We start from the raw sequence: 18,348 nt of genomic DNA, 5'->3' as shown, positions 1-18,348 counted from the left end.
ACCCCCATTGATAAACGACCTTTTGACAATGTTGATAACATACACAAACAGTGTTCTCAGGGACTGAGGTGCCTGCAGCTGAACAGTGAACCCACTGTTTAGACTGTTACTCAGGTCAACATGGATCATTTATTTGTATTTACATACATACACACACACACACAGATACTTGAAGGCCAGCATTTGCCAATGGAAACTAAATTCCAATATTCACATAAGGACATATTGTGTTCAACCAACAAAATTTGTTCAAAGTCTGGATCAGCTGTCACTATCAGTCAGACAATCGTCTGACAGGGAAAAAAATAAAGAAAAATATATATTTAAAATAAACCGAGGTTGTGCCAGTTGTGCCCAAACAAAGGCAATGTACCAGAGTACAGTACAGTGTGCAGCAGAGTAAATCTTGAGTGTGTGTTTTTGATGTAATGATGTAGCAGACAAAGCATGGTGATATATTAACATGAAATGTGGTTAATAAGGGGCTTGGCATATCCAAATTAAAAATGTTAAAAGAAATCTGGATTGTGGTTGCTTTTCACTGCCATGCTGCATACTACGTGTGCTCCAGATAGTTAGTGAGCAAGGAAGGGAGAGGGAGGACGGGGAGCAGCTTCAGTCTGGTCCGACCGATCAGATTCCTGATCTGGAGACGACACAGCTGGCAGAGACTCCTCGGAGAAACTGGAGAGAGACAGAGTGATTTCCTCTTACTGTTGTGATACAGTTCAGCTTGATTTTCAAGTGGTGCCATACATCAGTATTGAGAATCGGTAGCAGAGGATATTGCAGTACCTTCAAATGTCATCAGCAGCTGTTGTGTTTTTCCACCAGGAGGCGCTAGCTCCACGGGTCGCTGATTGTTACTGTCTCTGATGTTGACATCAGCTCCATAGTCCAGTAACACCGACACTTGATCAGCACTGTCCTGTCTGACAGCTGCATGCAGAGGACTGTCACCTCCTCTGCCTATATTTGCATTAGCTCCTGGAAAAGAAAAGGACAAGAGGACAGATGAAGAAAATGTAATGAATTAGATTCAATGTAAAGGCAGTTATAGTGTAGATAGAAACTGCAGTGGGACAGGGTCAAATTGCACCCTTTACACCACTGCACAGATGTCAGAAGAAAGCAATGAAACATTACTTCTTCACAGAGGTAGTCGTTCCCAACAACAGAGCCAGGACCAACAAAGGGGTCCCAAGATAATCATAGAGGTAGAGGTCATAAAATGGATTCCAAAAGAAATATTTCTGTAGTACAATTTTTTCTTGTTAAATGCTCTAAAAAATCCATCAGACGAAACAATCACAGAGGAGAGCTCATTGGTTGAACCATCCAAACTAAAACAATAACAGCTCGTGTAACAGGAGGTACCATAGGTGTGCTACTAGTTGAAATGGCAGCAAGTTGCAGCACATGAGACAAACACACACCTTTGTGCAGCAGAATCTTTGAGCAGGCTGTGTGTCGGTGCAGACAGCTCATGTAGAGAGGAGAGCCCAAGTGGGACACGTCATAGTCTGGATCTGCTCCATGAGACAGCAGGGACTCCACACACTGGCTATTACCTATTACATACACACACACACACACACAGTATAATTGGGTACAATTTATGCTGCACCAGCTTCTTAAAGACTATATATTTTGGAAGATTAATACAGCAGCAAACAACTATTGGCTATGTAAAGATACAGTGGAATCATGGTGTCCTGAGTAGAGAATCAAGTCACACTCACTCTCTCTTTTCTCTCGTTTTATGATCTGGGAGGTAAATTTTGTATTTTTGTCAATGCAGTCTGATGGGCTGTAGTTCTTGCTTATTAGTTTTGGACAGAGATGCTGAGGTCTAGTGTGATATCTAGTCTGAAAGTCGTATACAACACCTTTAACTTAGTGAGAAGTACATGCGTGCTCTCTGTTTTCAGGATGTGACGTCTCTACTGTACAGTTTGTTGTAAAACAACCGGAGCTACACATGTCGTAGCATCCTTTAGCACGAGTTGAGTCCTTCAGCCAAATTCCATCAAAATCTGTGGTAGTGTCTGAGATATTATGCATGATGGATGGACACCTGCACACACAGACTAATCCAACTATAACACATGACCCCTGGATGCTGAGCTGCTACTGTTTAACAGTATTTACCTCTCTTGCAGGCTTCGTGCAGAGCTGAGGGGAAGTGTGTGTGCGGCGTGTGTGTGTGCGCTCCATTCTGCAGCAGTAGTTCCATACAACCGACGCTCCCGGAGGCACAGCAGTTGTACAGAGGAGTGGCGCCGTCTATGGTAGCAGCATTCACCTAGACATACACGGATGTAAGCAATACAATATAGTCAGTATATCTAGGAACACACACACACACACATATAGCAGTGTACAAATGCAAGTGTGTTCTAGTGTGGACACAGTGATTATGTAATGATGGTGGGGATAAGTGGAGGAATACTTACATTAGCTCCAGCATTTATTAATGCTCTGACACAGGCTACATGTCCTGACAGGCAGGCTTCATGGAGAGGGGTCACATGATCGATGGTGACAATGTTGGCGTGATATCCCTGAAAATGAAAGCACACAGCACTGTGCTTAGATGTTTAAAATCCTCATTTGAGTCCGTCTTGAATGAATTCTGAGCATTTGTGTATCTCAGGAAGAACACTGTGCTAAACTTGTCACCGGTCTGAGACATCAGTTGCAAACATCCGCCATGACATATCACACACTATATGATTTTCTATCATATTCTTCATGTTCTCTCCAAATGTATACATTCTGCAAACATTGAAACACTAACTCTATTCAGATTCAAGTGTACAAAGCAGATGGCTCTCACATTGGAGTTGGAGGTGCTTTTGTTACATTACAGTTACCTTTTTTTTTGTATCCCGATTGCGTAACTCAGTTACATGTAATCCTTTACTCCCCAACCCTGGTTATAAGGCCGTTACCTGGGCCAGCAGAGTGCGCAGGGCGAGCAGTCGACCCTGGGAAGCTGCTTCATGGAGAGGAGAGCGATCTGCCCACGACCCTGGATGGACACACACACAAACACAGACACAAGAAAACAGTTTGTTAATTGGTTTTGTAGCAAAATGTTTCATTAAATGACATAATAACAGACTAATTCTCACTCTCCAATGTTCCAGTATGCCACTGAGTTTCAGTTGTGTAAGATTTCTGGCTTTAGTGACTCCCAGTATCAACTGTGATAGATGTGGCACATAACACTGAGATGAATGAGCTCATTTTCACCAGGGTTTTCTTACTTTTATATAAGCCAAAACATAAAGATACAAAACTAAAACACCAAAATCACATAAAATTGCACTTACAGTAGCTTCAATTAAAAATATCTTATAATGACAACAGCTGTTTGGTAGCCCCATTCATTTTGAATGAAAGGAAAATATGTGCTGAATGTGTAGCAGGCCTCTAGCATTGCTCTCTATGGGTATATTTAGTGCTAGTGAGCTTTTTCTCAACAGCTGTGGCAGCAGTAAGTGCACCTCAGTATACACCATATAAACACACAGTCTTATCTGCAACATACCCATATCTCCGTCTCCCCACGGCACGTCCAGCCACTGGTAGATGTAAGACATTTTGAATACGTGTCCTTATGCAGAGTCTGTCAGACTGGAAGACCACCTTCGCAGCTACGCTGACAACAACCTGCAAATTCTAAAAATAACAACTAGCTAGCTTACTAGCTACATGAATAAATAACTGGATCTATGCTTCTGCCAGAAGCAGAGCAATCTCTGACACACTAACCCAACCTATCTGCTCAGCGCACTGACTCAACCACCAGAACATGCTTTAAAGCCTTCTTATTCTCATCTAATCTGCTCAGAGTAGACACTTACAGAGGGAGGCGGCCATATTTAGATGGTCTGTGAGCTCATTTCTGTCCTGTGCCTCATCTGCGTGGTACATGCCAGCAGCCATCTTGGGAAGGTCATGAGCACAGACTGCCACAGAAGACTCCTCCACTCCACCCACATTAACTACCTTTCTGAATATCATCTATTATAGTACACATTGGTCCCAGTTCACGCACATTTTAAGGCAACCTTATGCTCTATATTATATGTATGAAAAAATGCTAATAACAACTAACAATTCTATTCATTATAGACTAATCTGTCAATCGTTTTCTCGATTAATTGATTAGTTGTTTGGTCCAGGGTGACGTCCTGTTTTGTCCACAACCCAAATATATTCACCTAACTGTCACAGAGGACTAAAGAAAGCAGAAATCAGAGAATTTAGACATTTTGTCTTAAATGACTTAAGGCAAAAATAGTTAGTGATTAATTTAATAGTTGAAAACGAATTGCTTAATTGGTTATTGGGCTGGAGTCAAAGGCTGCGCTCAGACTGCGAAGTGACCCTAATCTGATTCTTTTGCTCGTATGTGACTCAGATCTGATTTCTTTATGACAGTGTGAACAACTCAAACCACATGGAATCTGATCTGTTCCAGTCTGATTTGGACCAAATATGAAAGTGGCACAAATTAGACTTGATTTCAGGCCCCCCAGTCTTCTATCCAACTGTCAGAAGTAAAGTTGGATTGTGGGTGATGTAGGCCCTGGGTTTTGACAAGGAAATAGAGTTTGTGTAATAAAAAGACGATATCTCTGGTTCTACTTGTCCTTTTTGTAAACTGTCCATCACGAGTCAATATTACAGGAGTGCAATGCTAAATCTGTCAAATATATATCATCTCACAGTATTGTCATTTTGTCCATCCTTCTACACAGCTTGCTTGAAATAACATGTATCTGAAGCAAATAGCATGGCTTGTAGAAGATAAGGGCCTACTTGCAATTAACGCTGACATGCGCAAAGTTAATACACAGCCCATCTTCTCTCCTCTATTTTCCTCCTTCTCTCATTCTACCACTGTCCCTTACCCCCACCCCGGCACCTCGTCTCTCTCTGTTCATGAATAATTTGAGCATGTTCAGGACATGTGAGCTGTAGCAGTAGCCTACCATATATAGGTATTAGGTGTTGATATTGCCCAAAAGTCACATATGATGCTGTTATTATTATCCACCTCTGAAATGATGGATGTGAAAGTGTCCTGACTTATTTATTGTACAATTATTACAATCAGTATTAACCTAAATTATACTGAACTGACCCTACTGTGATATTTGAATCAAATTGTGATATATTATATCTTTATTAGTGGTAGTATTAGCAGTAGCAGTAGTGGTATTCTGAATTTTATTTAGAGTTTTAACCTAAAATATACCTTTTTAAAATGGCTAAAATCAATGTTGGGACAAGAAGCATTAAATCAGAATTAGGAATAATGCCATTTTACTCTCTCACTCCGGGGTTTCTGCAGGTTTCAGCAGACTTTTTAATACCTTTTAAAGACCCTTATGAATGCAATTTAAGACCCATTTTACGTTTATACTGGCAGAAAAGTACAACAAATATAAAAGAAAATGGGTATTGGTTCCATGTCAGTTCATTTTGCAGTAGTTACAGCGTGATAAAACGAGCTTGAAATAATGCAACTTTATACAGTAACATCTGTCACTCAGATCTTGAGATGTCAAGAAAAGTTTCTCTAAACCTACATTTACATTTTTCAGCACTTTTTGGCAGATCACATTCCATTAAATAAATTCACAGTAAGGAACGATACAGCAATTCAATGCCAGGAACATTTGCTGCAGGAAGTGGCTGGACACTACACTCTGAGGATTACAATAATACACACCCCACCACCACTTCCAAGGACCTTTCCAACTCTATCAGACATTCTGAACAGCACTAAACAGTTTTATGAAGCTGTCTGTCTGTAGGGCCTAATCAGACATTAATCACAATGCTCTACTTGACAGATAGAATAGACTTGATTGGAGATACAGGCAGACAGTGATATGATGATTGATAGCAGTGGGACACAGGTATTAACGGTTAGGAAGAATGTGTTCCCAGTACTGCCCTTCCTGAATGGATAATGAAAGAGTTGTGTAATTTTAAATTCATTTTCAAGAGAACAATGCACAGTATGATTACTTATTAAAGGGATCCTGCCTGTAACTATATCCCTTTTTACATTTCAGTTCAAATGATCAGAAAAAGAGCTTTGCACTGTCTATATCACTCACTCACTAATGTCGGATAGGAAATATCTTTATAAAAATGTATAATTCTATATATATTTATAAAAAGTGCTTTATAAAAGCTTTGTTGAGAGGTTTGATATAAAAAATGTTGGGTTTTTTTTTCATATTTCTGTCTTTTCGACAGACCTCGAAGCCAAGGAGGCTGTCAGAGTTGTAAATAAGGGGAGCAAAATTAGTGTGAGGCCCAAGTATCAAATGTCAAACACAGTGTAGCCCTTGAGCTACAAGAACTTGTACAAACTAGAACGGTTTTTTTTATTTAATTTTACACTTATTTTTTTACCGGACTGCTCTATCCTCAAGGTTTGCCCGCACCAGCACCATAAACAACCTGTACCTCGATCCAGCAATGTACCGACCTTGGCTGGTCAGAATGCCCCAGCAGGCCTTCTTCCTCTCCGGGACGTGCTCGAGTATTGGTCCGGGCTCAGCGGCTCTTTTCCGGGACATCTCCGGAGCTCCGGGCGGAACCTCTGGCATGTTCCACAGGGCTGAAGCTCACGCGCTTACCGCTCAAACGACCGCGACAGACTGCAGCGGCGGAGCGCGAGCCAGGGCCGAGAGCGAGAGGAGCAATCTGATTGGCTGAACGGCTTTGTTGTTGTTGTGTTCAACGCACATGACCATCTCACATGCGCTCCCACGTGTGGACGAGAGGGACTATTTTTGTCCCTGAAGTGGACAAACCCTGATGTGCACACAGCCTTCAGCACTGTGTGTGTATCTGACTGATAACAACACACACGCTGTCTCATCTTTAACTCTTTGTCATCCATGTAGGATTCATTCATTGACTCTCACCAAATCTGACTTCTGATCAGATCCCAATCTCTACACACATTACGTGAAGTATATTTAGTTATTTATTTATTTTTTTTACTAAATGTGCCAGTGGTCAATATTGTGTGTCATCATGGCTTATTTTTTTTTTCAGCAAGGGCGGATCTAGAGTGGTGGCATGTGGTGACAGTCACCCCTAGTAAATGCCTGGCCACCCCAGCTGCCACACCAGTTTGGTGTCAAGTGCTGTCCAATTTAACAAACGAATTTACATCTTTTATAGATGAGTTTTATAATAGTCCAATAAAAAAAAGACAGGAAAGGATTCAGAAATAAAACTAATTATTGATGTCTAATGCCACTGCTTTACTAATCTGCCACAATAATGTAATGTTTATTAGTTCAAATATTATTTATACCTATTCATAATATTATTTTTGTATATTTTGTCATATTTCTATATTATATTATCTATATTTATCTCTTGTATATATATGTACCCCTTTTGTCCCCAGACCCCAGGTTGAGAATCACTACTCTAATGCTTTTCAGACCACATAATTTGTCTTCTCTGACATCTGATATATTAATAAAAAATAGAAGTGGTTTGTAGTGGGCAGGAGGGAGCCTCCATTACACCCCCAAGGTACACCAAATAACCAATATCAGTCTTATACATCAGTCTAACTTTAAACAGCCTCATCAAGGCTTGGTAAGTGGTATGTATTCCCCCTCACCACACGCAAGTAACACAGCAGTGTAACTTAAGCAGCAGCTGTATATATAGACTGGAGCTACTATCTGCAACTTTACAAAGTAGGTCAAACTGTGGTAGTCTCAGTCTGAATTTCATGTTTTCATTTCATTCAAAAATAGGAGCTTAATTCTCAATAATTAAATCTTTCTCATTCATTTAAAAAGTAGTTGTACTTTCAGATCCAGTTCTAATCTAACAGATTCACATTTGTTATATTTGGTGATCTATCAAAAAGTAATTTTTCCTTCATGAACAATCACTGTGGGAATGTTCAACTTTGTATATGACAAATAAACAAACAAATAAAAAACAGTTTTCTCTGCATGTGGAAAAGCCATTTGGACTTCCACCTCACCTTAATCTGATAGCCTCATTCTCTTATGTAGAGCTATAGGGTTAATTAAGCTGTGTATACTTGATTGTGATCGACAAAGTAACTATGCGGGAGTCTATGCACAAGTTTTAGAAAGCACAAAATATATTTATTATCTTTTAATTTATTGTAAAGAATATGAACTAAAAAACATTGTCAGACTATATCTGACAGTCCACTCCTGTTACATAACCATCTTGTCACTCAAGTTTGGGTTGTCAAATTAAATCTTAGGTAAATAAATCACAGGGCCTTTGTCTTGTTAGAGCAACCAAATATTTCCAATTCTTTTTCCATTATTTGGAAAAACAGTTAAATATGTCACATCAGAAATGACCTGGACAGAGTGGTGGTCACGTGACCAACAACCGCAATGGTTGCTGAGAGCTAGAGCTCCTCACCCACCTCCTTATTTAATTGAAAAATCAGGTCTATTCCCTTTTCTTTGACGTCAAATCGTTTTATGTATATGTATATATTTTTATGCACCAACTGCACCAGGTCACATTCCTCGTAGGCATAAAAACCTACTTGGCAATAAACAAATTCTGATTCTGATTCTGATTCTGATTTATTAGTTATCACAGTGACTCAGTGAAATGCCTTCAAGCGCAAGAAAGCAGGTCTCGCTGTCGTCTAAGCTATCTACTCAGAAACAGAAATCTGCTAACGTGGCGACTGATGCTAGCGCGGACCTAAGCATGGAGGACATTATCGCTCAGGTCTTGGAGAAGCAACAAAGTGTGCTTGAATCAGGGGTCCACAATGCAGTAAAGGGAGCGCTAACAGAAATGAATACCTCGCTGCAACACATCAGGACAGAGCTTGAGATGCAGGGAACTACTGTACGTGGTCTGATGCAACGAATGGACAAGACACAGGGGGATAATAGGCAGATGAGAAAAATAGTGAATGCCTGTGTTGATGACCAGAAGAAATTTGAGCATAAGCTAGCTGAAATGCAAGACAGATCTCGACGCAACAATGTACGCATCGTTGGACTAAAAGAGGGATGGGCCGATCAAACGAGCTAAATTCCTGGACTACTTGAGAAGAAAGACTATAGATGTAGCGCTTATACAAGAATCACATTTACGTAAAAGAGATGTAAATCGTTTACAAAATAAATACTACAAGATTGCGGCTTCACCAAAAACCTTCAGACGACCCGCTCTGCCTTTGCACCACAGCCGCCTGGACAGTGCCAGAATACACCGATGAGCCATAACACTGTGAGCACTGACAGGTGAACAGAATAACACTAATTATCTGGTTATCATGTCTCCTGTCAGTGGGGGGGCGGCAAGGCTCATTGATGCAGATGGGGAGTAAAGGCTGCCCCGTGTGGTCCGATCCAACAGATCCTACAGAGCTCAAACTGCTGAAACAGTTAATGCTGGTTCTGATAGTAAGGTGTCAGAACACAGTGCAGAGCAGTCTGTTGGTATGGGACCACCAAGGTGCCCAGATTAAATTTAATTAATCTATATCTAGTATTGTTAGAACAGCTCCGTATACCAGACGAGCCCTCTGATACTGGAACGTCCAGTGCTTCAGCTTAGGCTTCCCTGAGATGACTGGCATCCACTGGTACCGTAAATGCTGTGACAACCGGGAGAACAAATTTTCAGAATTTGGCTGTGACAGAAGTACATCATAAAAAATGTGAAACTGACATGGATTCAGGTTTTAACCAGCGTGGGGAGACATCAGACCACTAGGGGAACCTCAGTGCAATTTGCAGCCCAGTAATAATGCCACAAAAAGAATTTAAAATGTTCCCAAAACTCACTAGGAAACATTGTTTTAAGCTACAGACCCATCTAACTGGTTTTAATTTATTTTAGCTTTGATTGTGCTTATGTATACATACTATTTACTAAGCCTTATAAGGACTAATTTACTGTAGTAAACTAGTCCATATACATTAAAGGCCAGGACACACCAACCCGACGGCCGACCGTCGGCAGAAAAGCAGTCGGACTGATCAGTCGGCTCACGTCTCCCCAAGTTGGTCAAAAAAGTGCCTCCGAACACACCAAACCGACGCCGACTGGAGTGTACGTTCTGCGCGTGCGTGAGGCGTAATACGTCCCCATAACAGCAGGCGACGCTAATCTGTGTTGTCACCCAAAAAAAATGAAAACCATAATTGACGGATCACTCTAGACCTAGTAAACACAGAGCACGCTGTTGTCAGTCATTGTTTTCATCAGAGTGTTGATAGTAGTCAAGAAGGATCGTTATTGTCATTACTCGCTGAACAGAAAATACGATGGCTAATAATAACAAGATACTGGCGTTGGTGTAGTATGTTTACCATCGTCACTTCTGGTTTTCTCGTGCACTCACTGATTCGCTAGTCAAGGGCTAGCACTCCACCAGTCAGATTGGTCATTGAGGCCGACGGCCACTGGCCGATTCTACATATCGAATTGGCCAAAATGAACGCCGACGCCGACTAACGACGGCACGGGACACACCGAACTGTCTCGAGTCACCGACCTTGCCTGACTGTCCAACGACGTCCGACGGCCGATAATCGGGTTGGTGTGTCCGGGCCTTTAAACGTCACAATGGCTTTAGCATTCCTTAATTAGGCTAATTACAAATGGCTCCTGGCAAAATGCAATAAAAACGTTTTTTCTAATATTAAAATACCATTCAAAATTCCACAAATTTACTAAAATCTCAAATATTAAGGTATCTTTTGCTAATTCATGTGGACTCGAATAACTGATCTGATGACTGCAGAGACTGATGGACTTTATTGAGCAACAGCGCAAAGGATTATAGAACAAGTACAAGTAACACAGCAAGCTAACTTGTTGATGCCAGAGGCTGTAGGTAGGTGGGGGTTCAGATTTTAGATGTTTGGGAAAATGTAGGAGGACTTTCTACAGATGGAGGAGGGCTTTCCACCCCAATCTACAGGTGGAGGCAGCTTACAGGTTGATTGCAGAGATAAATGGAGGTTTGGCAGAGGGTGTAGAAGAAGGTGAAACCTTCTGCTGCAATTTGCAAATGGAGGTGAAAGCTATAGGTTTCTGGCAGAGGTTGTTGTTGTGTCTTTGGACTTCAGCTTTCCTGACACAATCTTCAGGTGGAGGGAGTGTGCAGGTTTGTGGCACAGGCTGTAGGCAGATGTTTATAGTACAACTGTTTGCCACAATCTGAAGATGGAGGTAGCTGCTGCAGGTTGCTGGTATAGGCTGTAAGTAGACTGTCTTCACAAATCTGCAGTTGCAGGTGTGTACTGCAGCTTGATGCCACAAACTGCACTTCATGGAGCTGTTGGTCTAGGCTGTAGGTGGAGGTTTGGACTTAAGCTGTTTGGCAGAATCTTCAGGTGGAGGGAGAAGGTGTCATGGCTCTGCTCCCTTCCTACTCCCTTTACTCCTCCTCCTCCTTCCCTGTGTGTGACTGATGAGGGTGTGGCCTCCATTCACCTTACCTGTGCGCTGTCTCACCTGCTCTCAATGCAGGTGGAGGCTCCCTGCAGTTTGTCGGTAGAGTCAGCAGGTGGAGGTGTGGACTGAAGCTTCCTTCCTTAACAACATACTTTTACAGTCTCCCAAGAGAAAAATCTAGATCAGATCCACTGCAGAGGACCTTTTTTTTCAAATTAAAAGACCCTTCACAGATTGTCTCCAAGATTTTTTATTTATTTTTCAATTCAAGGACAGTTTAGATGAACTTGAAGTTGAAAACTGAAGTTGTCACAGAGTAAAGTTATGAATTGGTCAAGGATTTGATGGGAACTTGAACAGGAAAGTTACTGTAATGTAAAAGAGTCATATCAGCAGTGCAATAGGCCTGTACAGTGTCTCCAAGTATTCAAAGATAATCCACAATGTGTTTTTTTTTTTTTAAAAAGCTGTCGAATTCTGAAATTCTCCAGGATTACATTTTGAACAATCTGGGACATCAGCTCTTTTTCACAATAACTCAAGTGTCTAACCTGGTTGTCCCTGCAGCATGAACACTGCCTGTTGGCTCCATGCATCCATCCATCCATCTATCTATCTATCTATCTATCTATCACCAATACCCATCATTTGATTGTTTTTGTATGTGCTCTTGCATTATGAGCCTCTGGGTTTCATGTTGAATGTTTCTAATAGTGTAAGGGTGTCCAGAATTATGCTTCTATTTTATTTCATTAGTGTCTGTCCAGGGACTACAGCTCTACAGGACTCATTTACAGCAATGTTTGGGTAAATAAAGTAGCCATGAACCTTTAATGTGCATCATCCCTGCTAAAGAAACCAACAGCTCACATCAAATGAACTAAACTAACTCCTAGTGTGCACAGTTCTTCTGTGCTGGAATACAAACAGAATTCATATTCAGGAATTATCAATGATTAATATGTATATATAATCAACATGGTAACAAAATTGAAATAAAGTCTTAAAAGTAGGTAACGAAGCAGGACCCACCATAAGGCCCCAGATTATGTTGTGCTTTTTGCCAGGATTTATTAGTTACATAGAAAGATGACATTGTTATTATTATTATTAGGCTTGAATCAGCCATTTCTGCACATGTTTGGTCTTTTTGAAATGAACACTGATCTGTGATTGTGTTCAGATCTTACATTTTCCACGATGGTAGTTTGTCGTTTGGCCTTCAGTCTCTGGGAGTCTTTAGGTCTTGATGGATGGGAGAAGTCCTCAGTAGAATGGTTCATTTGGAAGAAATCCTCGAGTGAAAGTTGTGAAAGTCGTGAACAACTTTTCTTGAGAGTTAGAGGTTTTGTTTGTGTTTAAATGATGCTGTATATAAATGATGCACCTGGAGACAAACAAAGCAACCATGGAACCCCTTTACCACCATTTGGAACACATGTTCTTCCAGTCTCAAGTCTATATGATGGGCCGCATATTAACTATTACACTGGTCATTTATCTCATCCAAACTGGCAGTTGTGTTTTTATTCCAGCTCAACCATCACTCCCATCAAATAACATGCTGCAGATACAGAGTGCAAAGCCTTTTACATGAAAGCCATTTCTTTTCTTTTCAAATCAGTTTTTATTTATTTTAAAACAAATACACATTCACAGAGGATGGTCTCACAACTGAAGCAAACCTATTACAGACCCCCCCAAATATATAAGAATAAATGAATAATGTAGGAGCCCATTTTATTTTATTCATATATTTTAATGTATCACTTCTTATATTGGCCATTTTGTATTGTGTGTGTGTTTATTAATACTGTGTGTAACCCTGCAGGAAGATGCGAGCCAGTGCTGTGGCTGACAGTCTTTAGACTGTGCAGCTTGCATGTCATCTCTAAATCTGCTTACTTATTTTTTATTTATTATTATTATTACTTATTATTTTTTGTTTACAATAATAATTTAGTGGTTGTTTTTTTATGCAACATTTGTAAAAGCAAGGAGAGAATTTTGATGGAAGAAATGGAAGAGCGAGCCATTGGTGGATGTGTTTATGAGGGGAACGAACTGGAACATAGGACGGTCATCAGGGACTTTGTCAGCTGGTGTGAGCTCAACCAGCTTCAGTTAAACACCAGCAAGACGAAGGAGATGATTTTTATCAGAATCAGAATCAGAAGTAGAAATGAATGAATTTTACTCCACGTTGGATTGTTATTAATTTATTCGGATTGTCAGTGCAAGGAAATTACAATGCATCCCTGCGCCTAATTTAATACTTCATACCGGGATTGGAATGATGTGACTGCAACAGAAAGATGCTAAACGCAAGTCTGCTGAAGTATTCATATTGATTTAGAAGTGGAAATTAATTATTATTAATTAAATTAATCTAATCTTGAATTTATCTTGGACAGATAACGCGCAGAAAAAAACATTATAAAGGATTTAGTGGTGGACTACCTTCACTCTGCCTGCTAAACTGCTAAAGGAGCTATGTAAACTGAACTATGGAGGAGGAAGTACCCAAGATGTTCTCTGAACTGTGGGTTAAATGGAAGATCCTGAGGATCACTGACTTCAAGGTGAGAAGATGCCTCACACCCAACGACTTTGGCTGACACATGCAGGCACAACTAAGTGCGCAAGGTTTGTTGGCTATTTGAGAGTGATGAATGACAAAACACCCTTCATGTTTCATTAATGATGATGAGAAAAGTGGCTCCCCTCAAGAAGAATACACTCCAGATGGAGCTGGCTGCTGCAGGTATTGGCCACTAGAGTGGATAAAGTACTCCGAGGTTCCACACATTTATTGCTAACAGGATCTCCATTATCAGGGAGATATCCGGCGGCTACGGCTCAGAGGAAGGTTGTGGGTTCGATACCCGGCTCCTGGTGCCACATGTCGAAGTATCCTTGAGCAAGATACTGAACCCCAAATTGCTCCCGATGCCGTGCATCGCTGTGTGAATGTGTATGATTGTTAGTTTCTGTTCGATGGACTTTGCCATCACTGGAGGAATGTGTGTGAAAGGGTGAATGTGGCACGTAGTGTAAAAGCACTTTGAGTGGTCAGAAGACTAGAAAGGCGCTATACAAGTACAGGTCCATTTACCATTTACCATATCATCAGAGATACGTGAACCCAAAGCGAAATCCTACTGATGCCCCCTCTAGGGGGAAGAATGCAGACACATTTATGAAGAATCTGGGATGATATACTGTGGTGGTCAGAAAAGTCAAAAGAAACTCTACTGTAAGCAATGAGAATCCTACAGACAAGCCCCTCATGCATTCTCCAGCTGGAGTACACTGAAGGTTGCAGTAGCATGGTTTCTGAAGCTCAAAGAAATGTTGAAACTGCTGTCGCACAGAAGCAGAGAGTTTCATTCCACTGCAAGTGGCTGAAATACAAGCACTGGAGGCAGCGGCAATGTTTCTGACCAGAAAAGGAAAAGTGTCAAAGCCACATTGGGTAAACAGATCATTTGTCTGAAAGATCTAGAGAAGGCAGAGAACACAATCATCTGTCAAACCCAAAAGCAGTACTTTCCAGAGGAAATATTGCAAGTGGTGACAAATGGTGTCAAAAAGACAAGTAACATCTATAAGCTCGACCCAGTGTCAAAGGATGGTGTGCTCAGAGTGGAGGACGCCTGAGTAGGGCAGCTATGCTGGAAGAGACAAAAATTGACACATGCATGAAAAGACTGGACATGGGGGAAGAACCCACATTTTGTCTGAGGTTGGCAAAAGATATTGGATAATCAAAGCCAACTCAGCAGTAAGGAAAACAATAGGTGAATGCCACAGAAAAAGGCTTGAGCCAGATTCGCCCCCATTTACCAACGTTTGGTGTTGATTATTATTTAGGACGTACCATATTGAAGAGCTATGGCGTGTTATTCACTTGCATGACTATTAGGGCAACTCCCTTGACACAGACTCATGTCTCAATGCCTTGAGACAGTTCATTTGTATAAGAGGACAAGCAAAGCATATTAGGTCCAACAATGGGACTAATTTTGTTGGGGCCCAGAGGGAAATGAGAGAAGCCCTCTCTGCACAGGATTCAAAGAGCCTTGCTTTCACCATGATACAGTGCAGTTTCAACCCCCTAGGAGCATTCCACCATGGAGGAGTATGGGAGCATCTCATAAGATCTGTTCGGCAGGTGCTCCATTCTGTTTTGAAACAGCAGACTCTAGATGAAGAGAGGCTGCAAACTCTATTGTGTGTAGTAGAGGTTATCTTGAACAGTCGTTGAACCGCTTACCCCAAACCACATCTGGCTCTTAAACACCAAGCCAATTCTGCCCCCTGGAGTCTTTGATAAGAATGACCTGTTCGTAAGATGCCGTTGGAAACAGGTGCAGTACATGGTAGACTTATTCTGGAATCAAGAAAGATAGTTGATTGTTGAGTCTCACTCCTAAGTCATCAAATACAGACACTGGATTGGCGGGTTGAAGATAATTGATTGCTGATTCTTGAGACTCTTGAAACTATCTTTCTTGGCTCTGATTGGTTGTTTTCTTTCAGATACAGTGGATTCTTGCTAATGCCACAACAAACTGGACCAAGATGAGCCAGAGTGGCCTTTTTCACAGATTATCTGTATCATGTACTACTGTCAGGATATAGTGAAAGAACAAATATGACTTAAAATGACCTACTACAGCTTTAAAGGCTTATTTTGTTATGAGGGTGCAGTACAGTCCATTGCAGTGCCATCAACCTGAGTGTCTTTAAGAGTGTCAAAATTTAGTTTTATGAGCTGTATTATTTTACTCTCTATTTGTGCATATTGCTAAATAAAGTTGCGTTTAATCAAATGAATACAATCAAAGTGACACATAGAAAACCTGAAGCCAGATAGTGTTAGCATGTACAGACTGCAGTAAACTTCCCTGGGGCCCTCAACAGGATCATCCAGTCCTGCTTTACACAGATGTTATGAAAGATATGCAGTTTACAGAGAGATCTCATCTTGAAATTGTATATTTTTGAGAAATGGAGTCAATTCAGCCCAATTCCTTTCTTGTATTAAGTACATTTCAGCCAGTCTAAGGTCACTTTAAGTGGAAACTGGAAGCTGTATTCCTTCAGGGTGTCGTTATCAGTCCTCCACCACCTGGGGGTGCAGCAGGATAAGACATGTCAGGGAGAGAATCAGAAAAAGGAAGCTGAAGAAGGAAAAGTAGGGTAGAGTAAAGGCTCTTGTATACTCGCCGTTCCCGACCTGTCGCGCAACAACGTGAACAAAGTAGTAAGAAAGTAGGAGAGTAAGAAAACTGTTAAAAATAGCAAAAAACACAGGCTAAAAACACTGAAAACACACTAAAACTACAACAATGATAGGAGCTGCCATGACAGGCTGCCGTTGTCGCTGGCGCCATTCCATGAAGGAACACAGAGATGCCCAGAGGTGCCAGAATTCATGGCGATTTCTCGCCATGAATGTTGGAAAAGAGGATATGCTGGAAAATTTGGAAGAACCTCCATGACCGATTTGGAAAAAAAAAGTGCGTAGAAATAGTAAAGTCGGTAGCCTTTCCTCAGTAGCGACACCTCTGTTCAGGAGAAGACTGCAACTAGTGTCGCGACCACCACGCGTAACTATAAATATTAACGGCACTCCTGTGATGTCACATTGTCGCGCGACAGGTCGAGAACGGCGAGTATACTGAGTGCTTAAGACAGAAGATGAATGTGGAGCTCCATGAGAGCAGATGCATACCTAACTTGATGAAGGATTTCATTGGGAGTTTTCTCAACCAGCTAAACTCTGTATTAACACAGAACAGGACATTAAAATGAATGTAAAGTAGACTTCAGCTTTCTACGCTATGCTGCATCCTTCATACTTGCCATTCCTCAACCCTCATAGAGGAAGTGTTCCCCTTGTGGAGGTGAAACATTTCTGACCACCGGCGTCCACACCATCAGATGTCTCTCCTGGACACAATGAATGTGAATGTGCGGAAATATCTGCAGAAGATTGCCAGGGATGGATCAGGCATGCAAACAGATTCTTTCCCAGGTGTACTGTAAGAGAGGAAATGAAATATTTTGGGGATGAGAACATGTGGGCAAATGCAGAAGACAGGGTTGACTAACACTGAAGCTCTCATATACAAGTGAATATATACACATTGACTTTGTGTTGCACTGGATTGACTTTAAGAAATGTAAGCCTACTGAACTGTAGATGTGTAGAAAGAGGCCAACCTGAGATGTGTAGAAAGTTTAGATTTAAAGGCCATTACCTTAAGAGGGACAGGGACTGTTCCAGAGATTGTGTTGCAGTTCCCTGTGATTGCCACTAGAGGCCGCGCTCTTCTGTTTTATTTTATTTTATGCACAACTAAAGAACTACAGTATGAGAGGAGAGAGGTGAAGATGAGAAAATGTGTCATTTCTGAGGGGAAACCGGGCTTTGAATCATTTGGTTTTATGATAAATGGCAAGGGCCCTTTACTTTGTGTTTTAAGCCACAGAACCCAGAACTAACCGCTTTTATTCAGGAATTCTCTGGTCTTGTTGATGCCTCGCTTTGATACAGTCTCGATTTTAGCTCATTTCACCAGACATGCGCAGATTTAGTCAGACTTGTTCTTGAATTGGTTATGAATAAAGTTATTGAAGAAAAAGAATGTACTGCTTCCGCCTACTCATCGCTCGCGTTCAAATGTTTCGCGTCAAGTTAACGGTGATACATAAAACGGAAGTACCTAAAAAACCTTTCACAGAGGAGAATAAAACTAATTTAAGACACCACTACACTGCAGTGAGTTAAATACAAAGTTTATCTTCTTAAACAAAATATTTCCCTTTTGTCCCACAACACATCTTTCGCTCACAAAA

The 18,348-nt window shown here is 41.1% G+C and overlaps 1 protein-coding gene and 1 long non-coding RNA gene across 3 annotated transcripts; both read right to left on the bottom strand.

The window, feature by feature from the left end:
* Positions 1–110: 110 nt before the first annotated feature.
* Positions 111–6,705, bottom strand: asb5b (ankyrin repeat and SOCS box containing 5b). Of its 2 annotated transcripts, none has more exons than XM_051386154.1 (7): positions 6,521–6,705; positions 2,955–3,034; positions 2,457–2,564; positions 2,152–2,305; positions 1,437–1,571; positions 796–987; positions 111–684 (listed from the first exon to the last, which is right to left on the bottom strand). In XM_051386154.1, the coding sequence occupies exons 1-7, from the start codon at positions 6,639–6,641 to the stop codon at positions 557–559; spliced, it is 918 nt and encodes a 305-aa protein (XP_051242114.1). In that variant the 5' UTR covers positions 6,642–6,705; the 3' UTR covers positions 111–556. The 2 variants fall into 2 exon arrangements, with proteins under 2 accessions (XP_051242114.1, XP_051242115.1); XM_051386155.1 differs by lacking the exon at positions 6,521–6,705 and adding an exon at positions 3,557–6,460.
* A 6,272-nt stretch (positions 6,706–12,977) lies between these two features.
* On the bottom strand, positions 12,978–17,272 carry LOC127355390 (uncharacterized). Its single transcript, XR_007881748.1, has 2 exons — positions 17,222–17,272; positions 12,978–16,615 (listed from the first exon to the last, which is right to left on the bottom strand). It is a non-coding gene; the product is annotated as an uncharacterized LOC127355390 (long non-coding RNA).
* Between the last annotated feature and the right edge of the window lie 1,076 nt (positions 17,273–18,348).

This window comes from Dicentrarchus labrax, unplaced genomic scaffold, assembly GCF_905237075.1.
Source record: "Dicentrarchus labrax unplaced genomic scaffold, dlabrax2021, whole genome shotgun sequence".
NCBI lineage: Eukaryota > Metazoa > Chordata > Actinopteri > Moronidae > Dicentrarchus > Dicentrarchus labrax.
This window is presented reverse-complemented; position numbering and strand designations above follow the sequence as displayed.

Excerpts from the sequence above, each read along its gene's own strand:
- asb5b (XM_051386154.1), bottom strand. The coding sequence starts at position 6,641 with ATGCCAGAGGTTCCGCCCGGAGCTCCGGAGATGTCCCGGAAAAGAGCC. Across the intron at positions 2,565-2,954 it reads TGCGCACTCTGCTGGCCCAG|GGATATCACGCCAACATTGT; the intron begins GTAACGGCCTTA and ends TTTCATTTTCAG. Across the intron at positions 2,306-2,456 it reads TAATAAATGCTGGAGCTAAT|GTGAATGCTGCTACCATAGA; the intron begins GTAAGTATTCCT and ends GTGTATGTCTAG.